Source organism: Cornus florida, unplaced genomic scaffold (genome assembly GCF_030987335.1).
Source record: "Cornus florida cultivar Cherokee Brave unplaced genomic scaffold, ASM3098733v1 CherokeeBrave_3.0.0_Hap2_Chr02, whole genome shotgun sequence".
Taxonomy (NCBI): Eukaryota; Viridiplantae; Streptophyta; class Magnoliopsida; order Cornales; family Cornaceae; genus Cornus; species Cornus florida.
Genome location: NW_026775572.1, coordinates 53540457 through 53566310, shown reverse-complemented (window position 1 = coordinate 53566310; position 25854 = coordinate 53540457). Strand labels below are relative to the sequence as shown.

Sequence of the window (25854 nt, the reverse complement as noted above, 5' to 3'; positions counted from 1 at the left end):
TTTTTTTTAACTGAGTTGGCTTCATTAGGTACCAATGTGTTATCCAAATATTTTGTTTTCTCATGTATGCGGCAATTGCACATTTCACAGGTTATTATGTGATATTTATAAGAAAAAAAAACGTTGTGAAATTTAATAAGTAGGGACACTAATCACCTTCACCATCAAATTAAGTTCTTCACACAGTTCTGCAAAACTAATTTCACACCTAAATTTAACATTTTTTAATTCTTTTATTTGTCATCCGTTAGTGTAAATTATGATATTTTTTTACTTGAAATTGACATTGGTTAAGCATTCTAGTGTATTTGAAATCTTGAAAAATTGTAGGATTTTCTTCTATAATCTTCAATAACCATTCTAGTAAATGAAAATCTTCCATAATTTTTTTTTTACTGAGTTAGCTTCATTAGGTACCAATGTATTATCCAAATATTTTGTTTTCTCATGTATGTGGCAATTACACATTTCACAGGTTATTATGTGATATTTATGAGAAAAAAAGCATTGTGAAGGTTAATAAGTAGGGACACTAATCACCTTCACCATCAAATTAATCTGCAAAACTAATTTCACACCTCTGCAAAACTAATTTCACACCTAAATTTAACATTTTTTAATTCTTTCATTTGTCATCCGTTCGTGTAAATTATGATATTTTTTTTACTTGAAATTGACAATGGTTAAGCATTCTAGTGTATTTGAAATTTTGGATAATTGTATGACTTTCTTTCATAATCTTCAATAACCATTCTAGTGAATGTAAAATCTTCCATAATTGTTTTTTTTAACTGAGTTGGATTCATTAGGTACCAATGTGTTATTCAAATAACATTGTGAAGTTTAATAAGTAGGGACACTTTCACCTTCACCATCAAATTAAGTTATTTACACAGTTTTGCAAAACTAATTTCACACCTCTACAAACCTAATTTCACACCTAAATTTAACATTTTTTAATTCTTTCATTTGTCATCCGTTAGTGTAAATTATGCTATTTTTTTACTTGAAATTGACATTGGTTAAGCATTCTAGTGTATTTGAAATCTTGGATAATTGTAGGATTTTCTTCTATAATCTTCAATAACCATTTTAGTGAATGTAAAATCTTCCATAATTGTTTTTTTTTTTACTGAGTTGGCTTCATTAGGTACCAATGTGTTATCCAAATATTTTGTCTTCTCATGTATGCGGCAATTACACATTTCATAGGTTATTATGTGATATTTATGAGAAAAAAAACATTGTGAAGTTTAATAAGTAGGGACACTGATTACCTTCACCATCAAATTAAGTTATTCACACAGTTCTGCAAAACTAATTTCACACCTTTGCAAAACTAATTTCACACCTAAATTTAACATTTTTTAATTCTTTCATTTGTCATCCGTTAGTGTAAATTATGATATTTTTTTACTTGAAATTGACAGTGGTTAAGCATTCTAGTGTATTTGAAATCTTGGATAAATGTAAGATTTTATTCTATAATCTTCAATAATCATTCTAGTGAATGTAAAATCTTCCATAATTGTTTTTTTTTTTTTTAACTGAGTTGGCTTCATTAGGTACCAATGTGTTATTCAAATATTTTGTCTTCTCATGTATGCGGCAATTACACATTTCACAAGTTTTTATGTGATATTTATGAGGAAAAAAACATTGTGAAGTTTAATAAGTAGGGACACTGATCACCTTCACCATCAAAATAAGCTATTCACACAGTTCTGGAAACTAATTTCACACCTCTGCAAAATTAATTTCACACCTAAATTTAACATTTTTTAATTCTTTCATTTGTCATCCGTTAGTGTAAATTATGATATTTTTTTACTTGAAATTGACATTGGTTAAGCATTCTAGCGTATTTGAAATCTTGGATAATTGTAGGATTTTCTTCTATAATCTTCAATAACCATTCTAGTGAATGTAAAATCTTCCATAATTATTTTTTTTAACTGAGTTGGCTTCATTAGGTATCAATGTGTTATCCAAATATTTTGTCTTCTCATGTATGCGGCAATTACACATTTCACAGGTTATTATGTGATATTTGTGAGAAAAAAAAAAAAAAAAAAAAAAACATTATGAAGTTTAATAAGTAGGGACACTGATCACCTTCACCATTAAATTAAGTTATTCATACAGTTCTGCAAAACTAATTTCACACCTAAATATAACAATTTTTAATTCTTTCATTTGTCATTCGTTAGTGTAAATTATGATATTTTTTTACTTGAAATTGACATTGGTTAAGCATTCTAGTGTATCTAAAATCTTGGATAATTGTACGATTTTTTGGCCCTTTTCATTAGTTCGGTAAATATTTAGTATTTTTTTTTTTTTGTCACAAGTTATAGAAACTAACTTTAACGTTTTGATGGACCTTTTTCTTCTTGTAGCATTCATACTGAAGTTATCCCAATGGACGACGACTTAAGTACTAATGATGTGAGAACAAGCGTTCCAATCGTTGCCAAAATCAATATTTCTGAAAACTTAGTAGCAGAAGTTGTCAATCCCATTGACATAGAATTCACACCAAAATTGAACATGCAGTTTGACACTGAGGATGAAGCATACGACTTTTACAATGCTTATGGGGGTAAAGTTGGATTCAGTATTCGTAAGGATTATGCAAATAAAAGCCGTAAGACAGGAAATATTACAACAAGCAAGTTTGTGTGTTCCAAACAAGGTTTTAGGGTGAAGGACAAGAGGGATATCCATACAAGAAAGCCCAAGGCTGAAACTCGAACCGATTGTGGTGCACTGATGCAAATTAGATATGACCGCAAGAAGGGAAAGTATGTTGTATATAATTTTGTCGAATCTCGCAATCATCCTATGATAATTGAAGAATGCACACATATGATGCCATCACAACGAAGAATAAGTGTTGCCCAAGCAATTGATGTGGAATTGGCCTGCCAATCTGGAGTTCCAGCACAAACAATTTTGCAAGTGCCTTTTTAAATGGGTGCGAATCCTCTGAAGTGCAATAATGAAAAAAGCGACATCTATTTTTTTGTTTTTTTCTTACAAATATTAAAAAAAAACATACACTTAGCTATAAATTATTTAACATATCTTTGAAAAATTTTGGGCAAAGTTTAATGTTAATTGTCACACTCACCACCTTCATCGTCACCGTCAAAAGAAAAAATTTGGCAAAATTTATTATTAATTGCCACACTCAACACCTTCATAATCTAATTAAGGTATTCACATAGTGCTGAAAAACTAATGGTCACTCATAAATCTAAGTCAATTCAACATGGTGATGTACATACTTATATACTAATATATATTCAGTACTTTAGTCTCAAAGCATTGTTGTATATATACATATATATACATATATATATATTGAGTTATTATATTTCTTTCTAATCAATATATATTCAGTACCTTTGTCTCAATATTTTCTTATTTTATTTCTTTCTAATCAAATTTTTGTATTAATCGAATCAATAACTTCAATAAAAAATATATGGAAACAACATAATTTATCATTACAAATAGGAAATTTTTTAAAATAATAACAGAATACATGAAATTTATAATAATTTGATCTCATTGTCAATCAGGGTTTTGAAAATATACCTAAATTTGAATAAGCAAGGTCCATGATGGCTTACAGTTCGTCCCTTCCGCTTCAGTTTTGAACTTCCTACAGTGTTTTTCAAACTCTCACTTTGTCTTGATTGACAAATAACTTTTCTACTCTTTAAATGACCTCCACTTTCAATCTCATCGCTACTACTTGATGATTGAGATGGAGAACTGGCAGAAGGAGAGTATGAAGCATCATCACAATTACTTTCACTATCTAAAGCAATTCTTTTTCCATCGCGTTTGGATGCCACATCTTTTTTTTTTGTTCATCTCCTTTAGCTTTTGCTGCATTTTTTTCCTTTTTTTCAGCGCGCTTGGCCACATGCTTAATCCTTCCCATTCGATGTTCCTAGACTATGAGTTCATAATGAGATATTGCACTTATAAAAACAGAGATCATAATAAGACTTTAAGTAAATTTAGAAGCTTAAAAGTTAAAAGTTACAAGCTTAAAAGATCATAATATTTATATTTTATTTAAAGTTAAAAGTTAAATTTTATCATATAAAAAAAGCATCCAAAAAAACACAGTCACATGTTAATTTAAAGAGGATTTTGAAAAGGATTATGAGGTATTTGGTTGTCACCAATTTTCACTTTTATGTAATTGAATTTTTAATATTTCGAAGAAAGAAAAAAAAAAAAAAAAAAACAGATGTGGTTCTTTTCGTAATTTTTTTAAACATCAAGTATTTTGTTTGGTACGAAAGTAATTGGAACACTATAAAAGAATTCCATGATTCAGTTATAGAGAATAACTAAATTTATTATTTCTTTCATACATGGGAATAAAAAAAAATTAAGACATGATCATCTATTTTCATTATGTTTCCAAAAATAATGAGACGTGGCCAATTTGGGCCCACAATAAACTGCACTGCAGGGGACCGTAGGAAAAGGGACAGCAGAGGATTTGTGCCCCAATGAACTATCTCCTTTTTCATTGTCCTATGGCTAAGGATGGATGGCCGATATTTTTGGTGTTCAGTGAGTAATGTCAGATTCCATAAAGACCATGCTTGAAGCTTGCAGAGGTTATGCAGTGGGGAGTCGAGTTAAAATGAGTTAATCGCAAAATTTAATTTCAAATAATATATTGAATTGAGTTAAATTTATGTGTGACATTAGTTTGTTCGCACTATATGACTACCTAATTTTTAGAGTGAATGTAGGGTTATGTTGAGTTGAGTTAAATATATGTGTGACATTAGTTATTCGGCATGAGACAGCTGAACAAAATGACTATATTGTTTTGGAACTATCTTATACAGTGCTTATGGTTTGTCCATACAAAACATTGCAGTTCAAAGTTTATAAGTTGGAATTTGGTCAAAAGAAGTGGGTAGAGGTAAAATCTTTAAGCAATTGCATGTTATTTTTGGGTGGGAATCACTCGATGTCACTCTCTGCTCACGATTTTTCAGAATATAAGGCAAATTCAATTCACTTCACTGACGATTACTGGGATCGAATGGATGAGGATTACTTGTACGGGGGCCACGATATGGGTATATTCAACTTGGATGATAAAAGTGTTGAACCGTTCTATCAATGTAATATTCAAGAATTGAAGATGCAACTTCAAAATATTAACCAAATTTTCAGGAGACTTCAATCCATTAGGGAAAGGCGACAGGAGAAACGAAAGGCAACGGGAGACTTCAAATTTTGTGCATTTATGATTTTTCACAATATTTCTAATTATGTCCATGCTTTTATTTGTGTTTATATTTATGTATATGTGTGATGTAGAAGAAAATTAGCATTTTCTTACTTCCTTTTGCTTGGTTACTTATGGGTTATGAACATTGTGATTTTCTTTTAAATTTTTGAAGAAATATCATGGCAGGGGTTATCTATATATGGACTAGAAAAAAGAAGATGACTGCGAAAAATGGCGAATCATTGGATCCACTATATGCTATGCTTATTTGTTAGTTATACAATTGAAGAGTTAAACAGTTTGTTGAACATAATATTTGAGATTCAAGAAGTTTATGAAGATGAAGAAGTGATCAGGAGGTGGGTTGATTATAGCTCTTGCTATGATCTTGTTTATTTGATACAGCTACATGGGACGAAACCAGCCACCAAAGTAGTCGGCATATGATTTCTTCAATGGCCATCCAACCAATGATTCTAAGTTAAATACTACTGATAGTGATAATTCTGCTTAAGCCATCCAGCCAATGATTCTAAGTTAAATACTACATTAAGGGTTTTTTTTCTCACAAGATTCACAATTCATAATGCGAGAAAATATATTTATTATAATTAGTGTTAATGCATCCAAGTCCAAATGGAAATAGATGAACATTGATAAATCGCAATTTCAGGAAATGTGGATGAATTTATTTAAGATATGCCATACGAAGGGAAATATCTTTATAGGAGACGGCTTTTTAGTAGGATATAGGAAAAGATCATATAGGGTATGACATGGTGCATGGTGGACAGAGATAGTAATGACAATGGGGACACTATCCTAGACTTCAATGGGCTATGATATTGTGATAGTCATACATATTTTTGGCTAAAAGAGATTTATGTTTTATATCCTTTAAAATTAGATCAAATGGGTCAGTTAGAATTTTGTTTTAAATAGAAGAACTGATAAACTAATGTGACAAGATTTAAGGTTACACCAGATTAGAGTATATATACATACGAACACACCTTTGTATGCTTATGATATCCACAAAAAATCTAATTAAATTTGATTAAATGAAATTAAACATAGACAATGCTACAAGGGAGAATCTAATTTGGTTGGTAATAGTATAACCACAAACTTAAACACAATCTTCATCTTTCATGTTCTCCCCATAGTTGAAAGAGACATAAAAAAATGGCACTGTTTCAACTTTAACATGCCTTGATCTTAGTTGAAACAAACCTACAAAGGACATTGTTTTAATTTTGACAAAAGGAGAGGGCTGGGGTGGCAATTTAAAAGGAAAAATAAAATAAAATTTATGTTTTATGCACAACCATACTCTCACCCAAATCCATTTCTATTGAAGCTACATCATCTGCCATACCTTTGTAAATACAACTATTTGGATTACGCTCACACACACACATACACAGAAGACTGTAGCTCTATGAATGATTTTAATCATCACAGCCACCTTAGTATTCTTGATTAATCTGAGTATTTAAAAATTAACAACAATGTGAGAGTTCTATTATTGCTGATAGAATTCCTCTCAAGAATAAATAATGAATTATGTTTAAAAATTTGTCAAGCTGAACTAAATAATCCAACCAAAATAATTATAGTCAATATCATTGACATTCTCATCTAGATAACACAACTCACCAGTTTAACAACCCAATTCGTAACATTCTGATGACATCAAATCTACAAATTCTCTCTTTTTAAAGGTGTTTAGTTATAAAAAACGATCAGCACTGTCAAATTAAGTCGAATTCCTGTGAAAGCTACACGTTTTAGATTGTTCAAAACTTAACAAGAAAGTGCTCAATGACCAATCAAAGAACTGATCGGTTCGATGCTTAAACAGGTTTATATTGCTGCAGTTGCACTCTTCATTTACAGCAAGTTTCAAAGTGATTTAGGGTACTTGAGAAACCAAGTACATTAATATTCTGTGATTGAATCTAATGACATACTAGAAACAATGAGCCCCCCAAGCTACTGGTGGAATGACCTTACACATAGAATAAAATTAAAATTTGGAACTTGATGTGGTAGAGTAACACAAAATATGCCAATACACGATACATAAACTTAGCTTTACCATATTTTCCAATTAAATTCTTAGTTCTCCTGATTAACTCGACTTGTTAAAGCTACTCAATTATGAACTACTCTTTTCTTTGTCACCAACTCATGACCTTGTCAGGGGCAATCCATCACTCATCCTAGAGGTTTTCTCAACCACCACATTTACTTAGATTTTTCTGACACTTTAAATGGTGAACTTTTCATCACCATTATAAATATAATCAATTTTGCCTCACTAGTAAAAATATTAAAACTGAATTCAACAAGCAAGTTGTAAAGATTTAATTAAATTTACAAATGCAGATAAAATTTAGACAATAAATCATATCAACAGTAATCATAACTGTGACCTTCTTATTCGTAAAAAATACCAGCATCTAAGAGCATTAAAAAAAGAGTAAATTCGACTCAGCTAAACAGAAACACAAAAGCGAAGCAAACCGTGGCCAGAGAAGAACCCAGAATCACGGTGCCGAAATTTGACGGCAAGCAAACCAAGGCCGGCGAAGATAGCGAAGCAAACCGTGGCCAGAGAAGAACCCAGATCAAGGCGCCAGAATTTGACGACAAGCAAACCAAGGCCGGTGAAGATAGCGAAGCAAACCGTGGCCAGAGAAGAACCCAGAATCACGGCGTCGGAATTTGACGGCAAGCAAACCAAGGCCGGCGAAGATCGCGACCAACAAACCCGCTGAATTTTGACTTTCATTTCTTTGTTCGAAACCCAAAGAATTTAGGGTTCTTTGGCCGCCTCTTTTTCGTTTTCTTTTTTTTGCAGGGGTTCGTCTTTTCTCAGATTATCTTGGTTTAGGGCTAACTTTTGTCAATAGGGTTAGCTTTTTGAGTATTTGTTTTTTCTTTTTATGTAATAAATTACAATATAAGTTAATGGATGGCAGATTTAACGGAATAATGTGTTTTGCACCATTTTAGTGGAGCCCACAGACATATTACAAACTGAAGCAGACGTCGCCAACTAAGGCCTTTCATCAGCTCACAGCAGGGGACTGCAGGGTAATGAACAGCAGGGGATTTGCCCCGTAAACCCTGGTAGTCCTACAAACAGGACACTCGGAAGTGTCAACGTTTATATGCTCGGCATTTTGTAACGAACCATCAATACATATATATATATATATATATATATATATATATATATATATATATATATATATACATCTGCAAATAGAACATTAAATTATGAGTAATATCACAGACCACATGAACCGTGTCATGTAATTTAAGCCACAGTTGAAGCTACTTACATATGCAGGTCTGTCATCCCTTGTTCTAACTTATCAGTTCAGCGGCATTTATGTATCACTACCTCGTCTTCCTTTAAACATGACACTAATTCTAATGGTATATAACAAAAAGCAGTAAGAGCTAGCAATGAAAGTTCATCGCCACTGACAGCAAGCACAAACCTTCACCACTCGATCAGATTCATGAACAGATGCACTGCAAGGCAAACTGATTTGAGTGAGAAGTGTGATGGTGATATTGAAGGAATTCCTCAGTTTCTCAATGTTAGAACTTGCTCGGAAACCAGCAATCACAAGTGTTATTGTATTTGCAGTCACAATTCCTGCCCCAAGTTTCAGTGACTCGATATTGGTAATGTCATCCTATATGCAAGCAGGGAAAGAAAATTGGACCTCATCAGTCAACGGTTACAAAGTAAGCAATTTGATCCTCAAACAATTATGTAATGTCAACCAGAAAAATAAATAAATAAGAGAAAAAGAAAAGGAAAATAAATCCAATTTTTGCCATTTGCTATAAACATGAAGTAAATATTGCATGTTTATGATTTTAGCAATGATGCATACTTGATGAAATGTGAATCTAACTTTTGAAATCATTAACTAATTTCTGACATGACGAAAACAATCTCCAACTAATTCTATATATGATAACAAACAGAAGTAAACATAAGGAATACAAAAACAAAAAAATGGCCAGAAAGTAATATTGTCACATTATATCATTATTTATGGTACTTGTCAGCATATGCCAATCCAAGAATGGGAATGGGAATGGGAATAGAATATAAAGAAGAACAATATTGCAGTTTGTGAATTATTATCAATGGTGGGACAAGTAATGCCACAATGAACAAATGAATAAATAAAGCATCAATAGGACAAAAAATTCATAGAAAACTGTAGAAAAGAATATAAAGAAGAACAATATTGTTTGTGAATTATTGTCAATGGTTGGACAAGTAATGCCACAATGAACAAAAAAAAAATGCATCAATAGGACAAAAAATTAAAAGAAAACTGTAGAGAACGTCAAGTGTGGTGGAATCAAGAAAGAAATTGAAGAAGAAACATTAAAGAATAGAATAATAACGATCAATAATACATACTGCTGACCCTGTTGGATCAACCCGCCTCAGCGCGAACAAGAACCAGGAGTGGGTTTGTAAAAGGGATGCATTCGCAGACGGTGGAGTGGAAGCCAAATATACCAGGCCAAGGGTTGTTCAATCTCTGTTTTCGTTTTTATTAAATTTTGGGATTAGAAATCGCACCGTCTGCGATTTCTAAGGTGACCTTAGTATTTAAAAAATATGAAAAATGTAAATAAATAATTAAAAATCCTTATACTTTTATAAGTAGTATAGATATAGATAGATATAGATTTCTCAATAAATTCTTGCACTTTGTGTGTTTTCACAATTTTCCTTCACAAACTATTAGCTCAGTGTCGGCTAATCAACAAATTGTTAACATATTTGGACCATATATTATCATCACAAGTTTAAAATAAGAATCCTGCAGTCTTGTTGAAAAAATGAAGAGCATTAATTACCTAATGTTGAATATCAAATTAAATTTAGACAATATTGAATATTCAAGGGGGAGCATGTAAATTATCTAAATTTAAGGGGTTACATAGATATACAGAAAAATATAGGGATATGTTACAACATTCCAAAAATAAATAAATAAACAAATAAAGAGCCATTTTCCATCAAACCATATTGAAAATTCAAGGGATATAAAAGTAGGAAGGACCTAGCTATCACAGTTTGCAATGGCAGAACTGAAGCTTTTCAGGACATGGTCAACTCCATTTGCCCTGAGGATCATTTGGGCACTGAAACTTAAGGGCATAGAATACGAAACCATATTTGAAGATCTTACCAACAAGAGCCCTTTACTTCTCCAGCACAATCCTGTGCTCAAAAAGGTGCCAGTGCTGGTGCATGATGGAAAAGCGATTGCAGAATCGCTTGTAATTCTTGAATACATCGAGGAGACATGGCAAAACACTCCCATATTGCCAAAAGATCCTTATGAGAAAGCCATGGCGCGTTTCTGGGCTAAATTCAATGACGACAAGGTAAATAACCAGACTCTCATATATGTTTTAAAGTCTGGCCCTGAATAAAACATATTAGTAAATAATTTAATATCTATATACTTGCATCAAACCATTTAGATTAAATAATTTTCCAAAACATATAACCAAACTTTTGTAGCTAGCTTACAAAATTGTTTATAAGCATCATCTAACCAAAATTTACTATTTTTTCTTCCCTCAAGCTTTTGCCATCAGTATGGCAAGTTTTGCGCACACAAGGGAAAGAGCAAGAGGAAGCTACAGCTGCTTTTATGGAGAACCTTAAATTCATAGAAGAAGTGCTAAGAGGAAAAATTTTCTTTGGTGGAGAGACTATTGGATTTCTAGACCTTGCATTGGGTTGGATGGCTAATTTGGTCAGTGTATTTGAAGAGGTAATAGGTTTTAAGTTGGTAGATTCAGAAACATTCCCATTGATATTCTCCTGGATGCAAAGCTTCTCAGATGTTCCAATTATCAGAGACAACTGGCCGCCTCGAGACAAGCTGATTACCAGGTACCAAGTTATATATATGAGAAATACCTTGCAGCTACAGGCTACAGCACCAAAATGAACCAGTTCGCAAGGCCCTGCACGAACCTTCAACGTTCCTGCAATCACATGAATGAAGATCACATGAGGCATACCCAATCTCAAAGTGATGTTTGTTTGCGAGGCAAAGTTCCTAGTAATTGCTTCTGGGAGTTGTGCCTTCTGTTTGTTTATTGTTTTTTTTTTCCCCCGCAATGTTTTTAATAATAAATGGGTTGTGTTTAACCCATTTAATAAGCAGATGAGTTGTGACATTTTTCTTTCATCAATGAACAAATTACATGACTCTTTATCATTCAAATCTCATTCAACTACTTAAAGTATGCAACATAAATTGCAAAGATAAAAACTATTGAATCTAGCATTAAAAATTTTCGCCATAAAATTGTAATCTTACGTTTTCTAAAGAAATTACAGATATTGGTTTCATTCCTAAAATAATTCATTTGTTTGCACCTAATATAATTTAGTTATTAGAAGATAATTATTGTCGTGCTGATGAGACAAGTTTAAGCATCAATATATTCATTTCAAGTAGGATGATATCAACAATAAAAAATCCAATGGCTCAAATTCCTTCAGCTAAAGTATAAAATAGATAAATCCAACAAAAAATATTGCTGAACAGTGAAACTGCCAGTGCATCATTACTTTAGACGAGAGAAACCTATCCGTTGCACCCTATTCCCAGGTCCTTCACCTCTTCTTTTGACCCCAGGCATGCAGAAACTCCACATAAATGAAAAAAATCATAATACTCCAATAGTATTGGAAAATAAATAACAATCTATAAAGCATGGACATAGATGAACACGATGCAATATTAGTAAGATCCGCTCCATAGATATGCTCTTTACAAAATCCACTTCTCCATAAACTTTTGATCTCCAAAACTAGTAACTTCCGCTCCCTAAGTATGTTACGTGACTTCAGTGTTGATGATGATTTAAGCTCCACAAGTTAATGATAACATACTAGATGATGGAAAGAAAATTATGCACTGTGTTTCGATGCTCATTTAAAAATCTCGTATGTATTCTCCATATCTCTATGTGTATCATGAGAGCTTAGAGGTGTTACTATAGTGCTTCGATTCCAAAATATTAGTCTCTTAGTCATAATTAGAAAAGGAAAACAAAAGGCTTGTTTTGGTTCAATTTTCTAAAAGCAGTTCTCAAAAACAAAAAAAATGTTTTCAGAGAATTATAAAAATAAAATAATAAAATGTTCTCTAAAAACAAACCTCTTCTAATTGAATTTTCAGAAAAGTGTCAATCAAACATATTGTTGTACAGTTTTATGATTTTCAGTTCTCTGAAAACATAAAACCGCTGTTAGAAAACCAAACCAAACAGGTTTTTAAACCTTTTAGAATTCTGATTTGAGAGACTTTCCAAAGCATTTCGTGCAGAAGTCGATGATGATTGAGCTATTGATTGAACCTACTGGAATTTTTTCAATGATCAAAGATTTTGGACTTCAATAAAAAAATTCTGAATTTTTTTTATCTATCGACATATTGATGGAGGCTTACTGTTTTTGTGAAAATTTACTGGTTAAAATAAGTTTGATCTAAAAATAATTTTATGCATTCAAAACATCTTTATCATGAATCAAAACATGTATGCATTGTGCCCTAAAATAAAAATGTATGATTATGAACCCTAATTGGTGAGTTAGTTATTCAATAAATGATATTAAATATTTTCCCTTTCCGAATCTTCAAAATCTGATTCTGCCCTTGGAAATAGATATCACTACTAACTAACTAACTAAACTTAATTCTGAAAACAACACAAAAACTATAGACTCCAACTTTTTTTTACAAAATTTGCCTACAGTTTGTTATAAATCCTCACAAGGATTGATTATGAAGGTCAAAATTTGGAAACATAATAATTCTTCAGTTCAGAATGTAGTTAGAATGGCATAGTCGATAAGTCAATCTAAAGATTCAATCGACCGAGATTTGTCTAGCAGACGTTGGATCAATAGAGCTAAAGCTTGGAAAAGTCAAGGTTGGTGCAGTAGCAGTTTGACCAATCAAAATCATTGTTGAGTGACCGATCAAACTATAAGCTCAATGGATCGAGTTTTGAGTAGTCAGTAAAACTTGCGCAAACTTCAGATGTCGCGACCCCCGTTGTGTAGATATTGTCCGCTTTGCCCACTCTCCAATAGGCTCTAGCCTAGATGGTATAAGCTCTCCTCCCCTTCGGGAAGGTTGAAGGTTTGAGCTCTGGTGGGGAAAAAAATATAGTGCGTGTGTGTTTGCTTGACCTTTCGTAGGGGACAAAAAAAAAAAAAAAAAGCAAAGAAAGAAAACAAGAGAGGCTGAAAGCTCTGTCATGCTATACCAGTAAACTGATCGTGGTATTAAAGTAGCACAATATTACACAATCAATTGAAAACTGTCGTGGATTTAGCTGCATACTTTCCCATTAGTCATCTTAAATCATTAACTAATTTCTCGAATAATATGATAAAAACAATTTCCATCCAATTCTATATATGATAACAAACAGAAGTTAACATAAAGAAAAAGGTCGGCAGTCCTGAGTCCACACAACATGGCAAAATCCCAAGTGAAGGCCATACCACATTATAGGGTAATATTATAAAATTAGGTACTTAAAGAAGACAGATTGAAAAATCAAAAAGAAAAAATAAGAAATAATAAAAGAAAAGAAAAGGAAACAAGAGAGGCAGAAAGCAGAAAGCACTGCCATTCTAGAGTAGTAGACTGATCTTAGTCACGGCCTTCTATAAACATCAAGTAAATATTGCATGTTATGATTTTAGCAATGATGCATACTTGATGAGATGTGAATCTAAATTTTGAATTCATTAACTAATTTCTGCTGTAACATGACCAAAACAATCGCCAACTAATTCTATATATGATAACAAGCAGAAGTAAAAGGAATAAAAAAAAGGTTAGACAGTAATATTGTCACATTATATAATTATTTATGGTACTTGTCAGCATATGCCAATCCAAGAATGGGAATAGAATATAAAGAAGAACAATATTGCAGTTTGTGAATTATTATCAATGGTTGGACAAGTAATGCCACAATAAACAAAAAAAAAAAAAAAAAAAGCATCAATAGGACAAAAAAAATTATAGAAAACTGTAGAAAACGTCAAAGTGTGGTGAAATCAAGAAAGAAATTGAAAAAGAAACATTAAATAATAGAATAATAATGATCAATAATACATACCGCTGACCCTGTTGTAGTTGTATCAACCCGCCTCAGCACGAGCAAGAACCGGGAGTGGGTCTGTAAAAGGGATGCAATCGCAGACGGTGGAGTGGAAGCCAAAATATCCCAGGTCAAGAGTTGTTCAATCTCTTTTTTCCTCTTTGTTAAATTTTGGGATTAGAAATCGCACATAACTGTTGAATATATCCAAAGCGTGACCTTATTTTTGTATTTAAGAAATATGTAAAATGTATAGAAACAATTAAAAATCCTTATACTTTTATAAGAAGTATAGATATAGATTTCTCAAGTGTGTTTCACAATTTTCCTTCACAAACTATTAGCTCAGCGCCGGCTAATCAACAAATTGTTAACATTTTTGGACCATATATTATCATCACAAGTTTAAAAAAAAAAATCCTGCAGTCTTGTCGAAAAAATAAAGAGCATTGATTACCTAATATTGAATATCAAATTAAATTTAGAAAGTATTGAATATTCAAGGGGTAGCATGTAAATTATCTAAATTCAAGGGGTTACATAGATATACAGAAAAATATAGGGATTTGTTACAACATTCCAACAAAAAATAAGAATAAAAAATAAATAAAGAGCCATTTGCCATCAAACCATAATGTCAGAATTGAAGTTGCCATCAAACCATATTGAAAATTCAAGGGCAATAAAAGTAGGAAGGACCTAGCTATCACAGTTTGTAATGGCAGAACTAAAGCTTTTCAGGACATGGTCAACTCCATTTGCCCTGAGGATCATTTGGGCACTGAAACTTAAGGGCATAGAATATGAAACCATATTTGAAGATCTTACCAACAAGAGCCCTTTACTTCTCCAGCACAATCCTGTTCTCAAAAAGGTTCCAGTGCTGGTGCATGATGGAAACGCGATTGCAGAATCGCTTGTAATTCTTGAATACATCGAGGAGACATGGCAAAACACTCCCATATTGCCAAAAGATCCTTATGAGAAAGCCATGGCACGTTTCTGGGCTAAATTCAATGATGACAAGGTAAATACCAGAGTCTCATATGTGTTTTGAAGTCTGGCCTGAATAAAACATATCAGTAAATAATTTAGTATCTATATACTTGCATCAAACCATATAGATTTAAATAATTTTCCAAAACATAAAACCAACCATTTCTAGCTAGTTTACAAAGTTGTTTATAAGCATCATCTAACCAAACATTTACTACATCTTCTTCCCTCAAACTTTTGCCATCAGCACGGCATGTTTTGCATACCCAAGGAAAAGAGCAAGAGGAAGCTACAGCTGCTTTTATGGAGAACCTGAAATTCATAGAAGAAGAGATAAGAGGAAAAAAAGTCTTCGGCGGAGAGACTATTGGATTTCTAGAACTTGCATTGGCTTGGATGGCTAATTTGATCAGCGTATTTGAAGAGGTAACAGGTCTTAAAGTGGTAGATTCAGAAACGTTCCAATTGATATTCGCCTGGATGAAAAACTTCTCAGATGTTCCAGTTATCAGAGAACACTGGCCGCCTTGTGGTAAGCTGATTACAAGAGCCAAACTATGCATGAGAAATACCTTGCAGCAGCAGCACCAAAATGAACTAGTTCACAAAGCCCTGCACGAACCTTCAAAGTTCCTACAATCACATGAATGAAGATCACATGAGGCACACCCAATCTCAAAGTGATGTTTGTTTGTGAGGCAAAGTTCCTAGTAATTGCTTCTGGGAGTTGTGCCTTCTGTTTATTTTTCTTTACCGCCAAGTTTTAAATAATAAATGGGTTGTCTTTAAATAGTTTAATAAATGGGTGAGTTGTGACTTTTGTTTTATCAATGAACAAATTGCATGAATCATTAACAAATCTTACTCAACTACTTAAAGTTGGCAACATAATTTGCTTCTATTGAATCTAGCATTAAAATATTTCACCTTAAAATTGTGATCTTACATTTTCCAAAAAAAATTACAGATATTGATTTCATGCTTAAAATAATTTATTTGCTTGCACCTGATACAATACAGCCATGAGAAGATATATGGTCTGTTTTGAGGGAGGGAGGGAGGAGGGGAAGAAGGAGAGTTCTTATACAACAATATAATAGTAGGATGATATCAGCAATAACAAATCCATGTGCTGAAATTCCTTCAGCTAAAGCACAAAATAGATAAATCCATTAAAAAGAACATGCAAAAATTATTGCTGAGACCAGCTATTATTATTTATCTTCACGATTAGTAAATTTACAGTGCCTTCATAACGTAAAATAAATGAAAAGAATTGTCTTACATGCCTAAGAAATGGGGCATTCGGAAAAGATAAAATTGTCACTGCAACATTGCTTGAGACGAGAGAAACCTATCTGTTGCACCCTATTCCCAAGTCCTTCACTTCTTCTTTTGACTCCAGGCATTCAGAAACTCCACATAAAGGAAGAAAATCATATATAATACACCTTTACTTTTAGAAAATAAATAACAATCTATAAAGCATGGACACAGATACGACATACGAACATGATGCAATACTAGTAACGTCTGCTCAACAGATCTGCTCTTTACGAAAACCACTTCTCCATGAACTTTTGATCTCCAGCACTAGTAACATCCACTCTCCAATTATGTTGCTTGATTTTGGTATTGATGGCGAATTAAGCTCCACAAGCTAATGATCAATACTCTAAATAATAACCCACCATCTAATGCAACATATTATACTGCAGCCCAAAATTTCCTCCGCCCAGGTGCTCTGGGCATGTCCCCATGTGGAGGCCAGCTATTGAAGCTCATGGAACGAAATTGTGAACCTAAATGCAATGGGGTGAAAGGTGTAATGGATAGGGCCAATGTGTATGGAATCACCAGCCAACAATCGAGTTTTGGTGTGCTAGGTCACTTAAGCAAATTGGGAATGAATCTAGTGTCGGCCCTAGATTCGTACATTTTATGCATGGGATTGAAAAAATATCATAGATTTTATACCAGGGTTTTTTCTTATTCGTCATCCAGGATATTGATGACAATTAATAAAATATTTGCCGGCTCCCACTTATACTCTGCAAACACATAAACCCTGTTTTGAATCTCCATCCAGCTACATCCAGGGTATTTTTTAAGTCCTCTTAACTTTCAAAATATTTTCTTATCATTCTCACTTGATCCCACTTCCCTAACGCTGCATACATTTGATACTAAAACATAATACCCAGTATTATCTGAATATATTTGCATCTGGCTTCAATGGCATGGAAAGAACAAACTCCTCTGTTTCAGCCAAAATCCCAGATCGTGATAGAAGATCAGCCATACAAGCATAATGTTCGATCTTTGGCTCAATGTTGTAGTCTTTCTTCATCCAGTCAAAGCAAGCCCAACCTTCTTCAACCAGACCTGAATGACTACATGCAAATATGACGACAACAAAAGCAATATGACCAGGAATAACACCTGTTGCTTCCATCTCCTTGAAAGCTCTCACTCTCCTTCCTTCACCATACCTCCCGTGTGCAAAGATCAATAAAGTCCATGTCACTACATCTTTTGTTTTCCTTTGCACAAATACTAGGAATGAGTTCTTCAATCTACCACATTTGGAGTACATATCAATCAGTGCATATTCCTGATTGAAACATGTGACCCAAACCCTAACTTGAAATTGCAGCCATGGATCTCCTTCCCTTGACGTTTGGCAGAAAGTAAGGAACACATGGACAAGGTAACTAACATAGTAGCCACACCTGGCACTATCCTTTCTGTTCTCATTCTACTGATCATCCTGAATCCTAAACTACTGTTCTCAGAATGAAGACATGCAACAATAATGGTATTCCATGTTACAATATCACAAGTTTTCATGCTCTCAAATATTTTAATGCATCCTCCAGTCTGCCACATTTAGCATAAATATCCACAAGAGAATTTCCCACAACCAAACTTGAATCAAGCCCCAATTTGACATATGAGAAACAATTGGGTTTGAATTCCGTTTTCAACATTCAAAAAAGTTTCTTTGCTTCCTCATGACATCCATTTTGAATATTCATTCTGTCAAAAACTTCCCATGAAGCCAATAAATCACCACACTTCGCATACATACTAATAAGAATATTACTAGCTGTAGTATTCATCATGTACTCATGAACATATTTTCCCAATCTAGATCTCCCTTATGACCACAAGCATAGAGAACAGATGTAATTGTTCATAGGTCTGGCTCAAATTTATGAAGCATTTCTAGAAAAAACTTGATTGACTCTTGATACAAGCCTGCTTGAGAATACCACAAATTAAAGCGTTCCAAGTGACTCTGTCTCCAACTGCAATCTCATAAAAACTATCCGACAATCTGCTAATCTATCTAATTTGAAGTACATAGAAAGAAGCAGGTTACTGATGATGATATCACTCTTAACACCAATCTTTTAGACCAACCCATGAACTATCCGACCCTCTTCAACAGCAAACAGACCTCCACATGCAGGTAAACACTGGACAAAGTGAAAGAATCTGGAACCTTGCCAGCAACTCTTGAACAATGATAAGTTTCCAAAGCTTCCTCCTAATACCCACTTGAACTGTACCCCAAAATCAGTCTATGCCAAGAAACAACGCCTCTCTGAGTCATTTCATCAAACACACTACGTGCCCTATCCAAGTCATTGAATCTCACATATATACCGATCAAAGCATTGCCAAAATACAAATCCGCCCCAAAACCCATTTCCATCACATGATCATGAACAAGCCTACCCAAATCAACATCCAAAAAACCCGCGCATGCATCGATAACTGAAGGGAAGGTGTATGTATCAGGTCGAAGCTTTAATTTCCGCATTTGTGAATAAAATTCCAAAGCCTCAGAGAACAACCCATTATGGGTCAATGCTCTTGTGAATGTGATTGAATTCCATTGAAAAACATTGTTAGTAGGTGAAATTCTGCGAAAATTTGATAAAAAGCAAGTGGGTCTCTAAATTTGGCGTACTTGCTTGTGAGTTTGCTAGAGAATAAGACAGATTGGTCGAGTCCCAATGTGATAATCAGTGAATGAATTTTGTGGAGTTCGTTGCTGAAGATAAAGTTCGGCCTAGACTTTGAAACTTTGCATCTTTCATGAGGCGAGACTGAATTTTTGGCTCAGATTTCTTGTTTGACCCAGATTCATTTAGTTTACCGTTGGAAGCTTTTTTGGTTACGGATTTCTCTCAACCGTTTTAAAGGAAAAGGGTAGTGAAAAGATTTGGAATTATTCCAGCAATTTAGAATTAACAAAAAATAAAAAATTTGTCATTTAGGAATAAATAAAATGATTTCAGATAATTTTTTTAAAAGAAAGTGAAAATATATATTGTAAAGCACGAGACATTCATGGTAATTCTTGTGAAGGTCTCACGATTCAACTTCACATTTTCCACCAGCAAAATGCACTGTGACAATAGAAATATTTATAATTTTATACTCCTACCACAATCTAAGAACTGGAGGATATTTGTACGAATTAGATGATAGAGAAATTATTAAATGATTTCGGACCATTCAAGAAGCCATACATAAGTAATGTGTCGACTTTATGCCATTTTTAATTCACGTTTTTGCTTATGTATCACTTTGTGATTGATCAGAACCAATAGTCTCAAACCATGTAATAATTTATAGGATCAGATTATTAGTCCAGACTAATAATCAATTAACATATAAACAAAAAATAGAATAAAACTAATATAAAATTTACACACTTACTTTTCAATTGACACCCAAAACCATGTAATAATTTTCCAAATTTCAAACGTAAGTCTCATTTCCCATTGTAATGAAAAGTACATATTTATTGGAAGATACGGCAATGTCGCTCCTGTGTCAATTACTATGTCACCCTTAGAACCAAAAGATTTGAATGAGGATGAAAACTTGTACATTATTTTGGCAACACTAAGTCATTCCATTGTCACAAAGTAGAAAGTTTTCTTTTTCATGACTTGTTCTAAGTCCTAACACCATGCCTTCGACACCAAAGTTCATTTGCTAGATGCTATAGGGTTCACCAAGCAATAGGAAAATCTGCCATTAATCAAAGAATTCCATCCGAGAAATTAGCGCAATCCGTCCACCTCCAAGGCCAATTAGGCCAGATTCAACATCATTAAATTCACCTTATTGTTTCCACATTCGAAAATGATCCTCGGAAGTGGTACCCCTTGACTTGTCCCACTTTTAAATCCTAAGATGATTAATTGAAGTAGAATAAAGATAGAGTCTCATTTCACATGTCAATACTGACAACAGTGAAATTTATTTTTTAAAAAAATTCATCGATTTTTAGAGTTTTAATAAAAAGAATTTCCACTATGCAACGAAGAGAAAAGATGGTTTATTGCATTGTTTGATGATGGAGAATATGGGATTTGAATGCAGGGAAAGTTTAATTAATCTAAATTTTTATATATGGTTTTCTAAAATTGACTTTTTCTCATAATTTCATGGACTTTTTGGTTGTCATGAATTTTAGTGACGAAAATATTATGAAAATATTTTAGGGTAATTTTGTATTAATTTTGTGAGTTAATTAATTATTTCAAATGCTTTTTCAACAATGCATCAATCGGTCACATAGTGAAGTGGTAACATGCTTGTCCACAAAAAAAATATATATATATATTTTATAGAGAAATACTAGTTACCCTTTTTTTTTTTCTTTTTTTTTTTTTTTTTTTTGACACACTATTTACCCTTTCAACAACCTCTTATTTCCTTTTAATGCCACTTCCACTTTGAAACCCACTTCCAGTCTCTGCAAAACCCTTTCCTCCGGAGGTGTCCTTTCAAGCAAAAAGACACCATCCAAACACACCCTTAACAAATCCACTAACAGAGGACATTCTTCCAAACATGCCCTTAACAATCCAACACTAGCCAATTAAAGCCATTCCATTGGATTAAGTTTAAAGTTCTGTTTGTCCCGCCAAAATATCATCACCTCTCAGTAACCGCCAAATAACGAACATTTGAACTAACATTTTTTTCGGAAATTCTCTTTGTTTGTAGAGAGAGACTGAAGCCTACATTTGAACCCAACATTGCAACAAACACTCTCTATAACTCTCTCTTTTTATCTCATCTCTGAGAATTCTCAGAACAACAAGAACCACCAAGAAACACTAGCAATGAGAATCTTTGATCAAAGCTTCTTCAAGATCTTCACTTTCTCTCTCCCCATTTTCTGCCTCTTTCTCTCCTTGGCTTCCTCCGCCGCCACTCCACCACCGCCTTCCGCCGTTGCTGCCTCCGAGACCCTCCGAGCCAGGGGCTACTCCCTCTTCGCTGGCATCATTGCTGCCACTGATACTGCTCTGTGGAATGGCACTGGCACCATTCTTGCCCCACCCGACTTCGCCTTCTCCTTCGCCACCGCCAAATTCACCGCCACCAGACGCGCGCCTCCGCGTCCCTCCACCTCCCTCCTCCTCTACCACACCCTCAAACAACCCTTGAATTACCACAACCTCACCGGGATCCCCAACCCCGGCGAATTGGTCACGTTCTATCAGAACTACTGCGTCTTTGTCTCCAAGAACGGCAATGGAGAGCTGACATTCGCCGAGACCAGGAAGCCGATCGCCGCCGTGAAAATCCGGCAGCCGGATCTTTACGTGGACGATCGTCTCACCGTCCACGGCGTCGACGGCGTGATGGACCCCGCCTCTGCGTCCAAGTGTGCGTCTCCGGATCTGACGGTTGAGGTCAAATCTGAGGTGGACCGATCGTTTCTTGATCATGCGGTGAAGGTCTTGAGGAGGAGAGGGTTTGGTGTGGTCGCGACGGCCATGGAGATGAGGCGGTCCGATCTAATGAGTTTGACGGCGGTGACGGTTTTGGCCCCCTCCGACGCACGTCTCTTCTCGGAATCTGACGGATTTCGGTTCGATTTCCGTCACCACGTCATCGCGAAACGGCTTGATTCTTCGGATCTTGGGACGTTTTCCGTCGGAACACAGATCAAGACTGTAGCTCCGAACAAGACGGTGGTTATCGGCTCTGTTGACGGCGCCGTTACTGTCGACGGTGCTATGATTGACGGTTCGGTAATCTATCACAACCGGTGGGTGACTGTAATCTCTATTTCACGAAGTTTGGACGATGTCGGCCAGTCGGCTGGAGTTCTGGCGCCTGCGCCGACTCACTCGGGCGATTCTGAGGTGGAAGGTGTAGTTCCTGATGGATCTTCAGATTCCGAGAGCACTGTTGTTCAATCTCCGGCGCCGAGCTTCTCCGACGAAAATCCGGTGAGTAATCAGTTTCCTGGTGAGGATAATCTAACCGAAATTATACGCCGACCGCCGTCTCCGTCGCCGGCTGAATCTGTTTCCACAGACTTGGACTTTTTGGCGCGGAATTTGTCCCGAGGAAAGCCGGCGAGTAGACAGTTTCCCGGTGGATCTACAATTTTCGGCCGTGTCAGAACACCATCTCCGGCTCCGAATCATCACGTCGAAGCCAAAGGGGATGTTGGAAAGAAAGCTGTGACCAATGATACGCGCCGACATCCGCCTCCGTCGCCAGTGGAATCTGCTTCCACCCACTCGAACTCTTCAGCGCCGAGATTCTCCGGTAAAAAGCCGGTGAGTAATCAGTTTTCCGGCCGTGTAGGAACACCATCTCCGGCTCCGAATCATCACGGCGAAGCCAAAGGGCATGTTGGAAAGGATGCTGTGACCAACGATAGACGCCGACATGGGTCTCCATCGCCGGTGGAATCCGCTTCCACCCACTTGAACTCTCCAGCACCGAGCTTCTCCGGTGGAAATCCGGTGAATAGTCACTTTTCCGGTGGTTTTTCACATTCCGGCAGTGTCAGAACACCATCTCCGGCTCCGAATCATCACGGCGAAGCCAAAGGGAATGTTGGAGAGCATGCTGTGACAAAAAATCCACGCCTACCACCGTCTCCTTCACCGGTGGAATCCGCTTCCACAGACTTGGACTCTCCAGCACCGAGCTTCTCCGGTGGACCTTCAGATTTCAGACATGTCGGAACACCATCTCCGGCTCCGATTCATAACAGCAAAGCCAAATGGGACGTTGTAGAGAATGCCGTAACCAACGATACACTCCCACCACCGTCTCTGTCGCCAGATGAATCGGATTCCAACGATCTGAACTCTTTGCCGGCGTCTTCACCGGCTTGTTCAGACGGCGTCGTTTCGTCTCTCTCACTCAAGGGTGAGGGAGAAGAAGATTTGTTCTGTCCTCTAACCGTACCTACAAAAGTCAAGAGTGGAGCTGACGTGGCTCAATCTTCACCGTTCGTTACGAATGATTACTCCACTGAGTAGATGATGACTCATTCTCCACCCTTTGATAGGTAGACCACCGTCTGATGAGCTCTCACATTATCATCTGATCCACAGTGTTAGATCTGATCCACCATGATCATCTTTACATACGTCTGATTGCAGCCACGTGGCACGTGAAGGAAAACAATGTAATTTGGGAAAAAAAAATGAAATTGTAGCCACGTATTTTCCACACTTTTGTAAGTTTGCAGTCGTGCAATTTCTTCTGATAAATGGAAAAAACTTTTCAATACTGTCTAATCTTGTGCGACTTAGTAGTATAGTATGGTATGCATCGTGTGTATTTTTTTTTTTTTTGGTTTGAATGTGTCTCTGGAATTTATTTAGATTTGCACTTTATACATTCTTTTAAATATCCTACTAGTAATTTTTAAGTGGTTGATTCAAAAGGGTGTTTGTTTTTAATTATAATAGTTAGAGAGTGAACGAGTCCTGTGCACGGTGTAGGGGATGGATGATGGATCCAATACCTTATCCTTCTTATCATCTAGTAGTAATCTAATCAAGATAGAAGGGAACTCTAATCTCAAATAAATATAAACTTAACACTAATCATTAATATAATCAAATTATTAAGTAAAAGTCACTAGTATCTCCACACATAGCATGTACTATGATTTTTGTATCACGATGTATATTCTCAATAAATTGTGCAAGTTTTAGTCTCTAGCATTTGCTTAGGTAGAACAAAAATAAAAATATTCTTTAATGTAAAATATAGTAAATCAAATTTCTCTCAATTGATAACTTTTTAAAAATTAATATATTAAAACTGGAATTAAAATGAATTATATTTAGTTTGAAATTAAATTCTTAGATAATTTGAACCAAAAAGCCTTTCAATCTCCCAATATTTTGGTAACGGATCCCTTTGGGAAGATGAAAATAGAAAGAAAAAAAAAATTGCAAAATTTTTAAACACTTTAGAAATTTAGTTAAGAAGAAAAAGAAAAATTTTGACAGAAAATTATTTTTCATAACCACTTACCTTCTCATAAATTTATCCTACAAAGAATATACTAAAAATTTAGAGAGACGAGTGTCATTTATTAATAATTTAATACATAATTCCTTAATTTATAATGTCATAACTACCTTTTATACAACGTTAATTTTTTTTTTTTTTTTACCTTCTTTACTATCTTTTTTTTTTCATTCTTTTTGTTTTTTCCGGAGGTCCTTTCAAGGAAAATAATTTATTCTATACGAATAATTTTATTTTTGGCAGTCAAAAGGGATAATTTATTCTATAGTGACTTTTTTTTTTTTTTTTTTACAATCGAAAGAGACATTTATTCAAGAAAATTGACATTTTTTCAATTTTGTCAAAAGAGGTAACTTTATTTTTTGGTAATTTTTTATGAATCATGTCAAAAGAAATAATTTATTCAATAAAAATAATAATAATAATAATTTTTTTTGGGTCTTATCAAAAGAGATAATTTATTCAATAGAAATAAATTTTTTTTAATCATCTTCCTTTTGTACTTTTTTTATTATTATTATTTTGAGATATTGACATCAGAGATAATTTATTTAATAAATATATTTTTATGGGGATTTTTTTTCTTCATGTCAAAAGAGATAAATTTTAAATGGTTACTTTTTATTTTTTTATCCGGCCAAAAGAGCAATTTATTCAACATAATAATTTTTTTTTTTTTTGGTCACTTAAAAAAATATATTATTCAATTTTTATTTTATTTTATTTGTGTTGTCGAAAGATATTTAAATCATTAAAGATTAGAGACAATGAGAGAAAATAATAAGGGACAATTGTGTCATTTAAAAAGTAATAATTATTTATTTGTAAAGGTAAGATTAGAATTATTATTTTATTTAAGATTGTAGTATGTTGGAGTGTAAATATCAACTCCCAAAATTCCATTCATTAAATAATTTTTTCTTAATTATCAAATAGAATAAAATAATTATTTATTTTTCCCTTCTACTTTCTTTATTTTTACTTTCACGTTTCATCTTATTCTGTCAAATTTCTATCTAACCAAACAGAATTAGCAGTCTAAGTGCAAT

At 34.4% G+C, this 25854-nt stretch overlaps 3 protein-coding genes and 1 pseudogene across 3 annotated transcripts; 3 read left to right on the top strand and 1 right to left on the bottom strand.

Annotated features, from left to right (window-relative positions):
* The first annotated feature begins 2421 nt into the window (after window positions 1-2421).
* On the top strand, window positions 2422-2973 carry LOC132296246 (protein FAR1-RELATED SEQUENCE 5-like). The gene has a single exon (XM_059794460.1). The coding sequence runs from the start codon at window positions 2422-2424 to the stop codon at window positions 2971-2973; it is 552 nt and encodes a 183-aa protein (XP_059650443.1).
* A 7365-nt stretch (window positions 2974-10338) lies between these two features.
* On the top strand, window positions 10339-11568 carry LOC132294995 (probable glutathione S-transferase). Its single transcript, XM_059793057.1, has 2 exons — window positions 10339-10720; window positions 10924-11568. Exons 1-2 carry the CDS (start codon window positions 10412-10414, stop codon window positions 11293-11295), a joined length of 681 nt encoding a protein of 226 aa, XP_059649040.1. The 5' UTR covers window positions 10339-10411; the 3' UTR covers window positions 11296-11568.
* A 3629-nt stretch (window positions 11569-15197) lies between these two features.
* On the top strand, window positions 15198-16126 carry LOC132296245 (glutathione transferase GST 23-like). Its single transcript, XM_059794459.1, has 2 exons — window positions 15198-15477; window positions 15723-16126. The coding sequence occupies exons 1-2, from the start codon at window positions 15198-15200 to the stop codon at window positions 16124-16126; spliced, it is 684 nt and encodes a 227-aa protein (XP_059650442.1).
* A 1326-nt stretch (window positions 16127-17452) lies between these two features.
* On the bottom strand, window positions 17453-19438 carry LOC132294994 (pentatricopeptide repeat-containing protein At3g03580-like; annotated as a pseudogene).
* Window positions 19439-25854: the final 6416 nt, after the last annotated feature.

Bases quoted from the DNA above. Each gene is read 5' to 3' on its own strand.
- LOC132296246 (XM_059794460.1), top strand. From the start codon at position 2,422: ATGGACGACGACTTAAGTACTAATGATGTGAGAACAAGCGTTCCAATC.
- LOC132294995 (XM_059793057.1), top strand. From the start codon at position 10,412: ATGGCAGAACTGAAGCTTTTCAGGACATGGTCAACTCCATTTGCCCTG. The intron at 10,721-10,923 runs GTAAATAACCAG...TCTTCCCTCAAG, and splicing joins CTAAATTCAATGACGACAAG to CTTTTGCCATCAGTATGGCA.
- LOC132296245 (XM_059794459.1), top strand. From the start codon at position 15,198: ATGGCAGAACTAAAGCTTTTCAGGACATGGTCAACTCCATTTGCCCTG. The intron at 15,478-15,722 runs GTTTCTGGGCTA...TTTTGCCATCAG, and splicing joins TTATGAGAAAGCCATGGCAC to CACGGCATGTTTTGCATACC.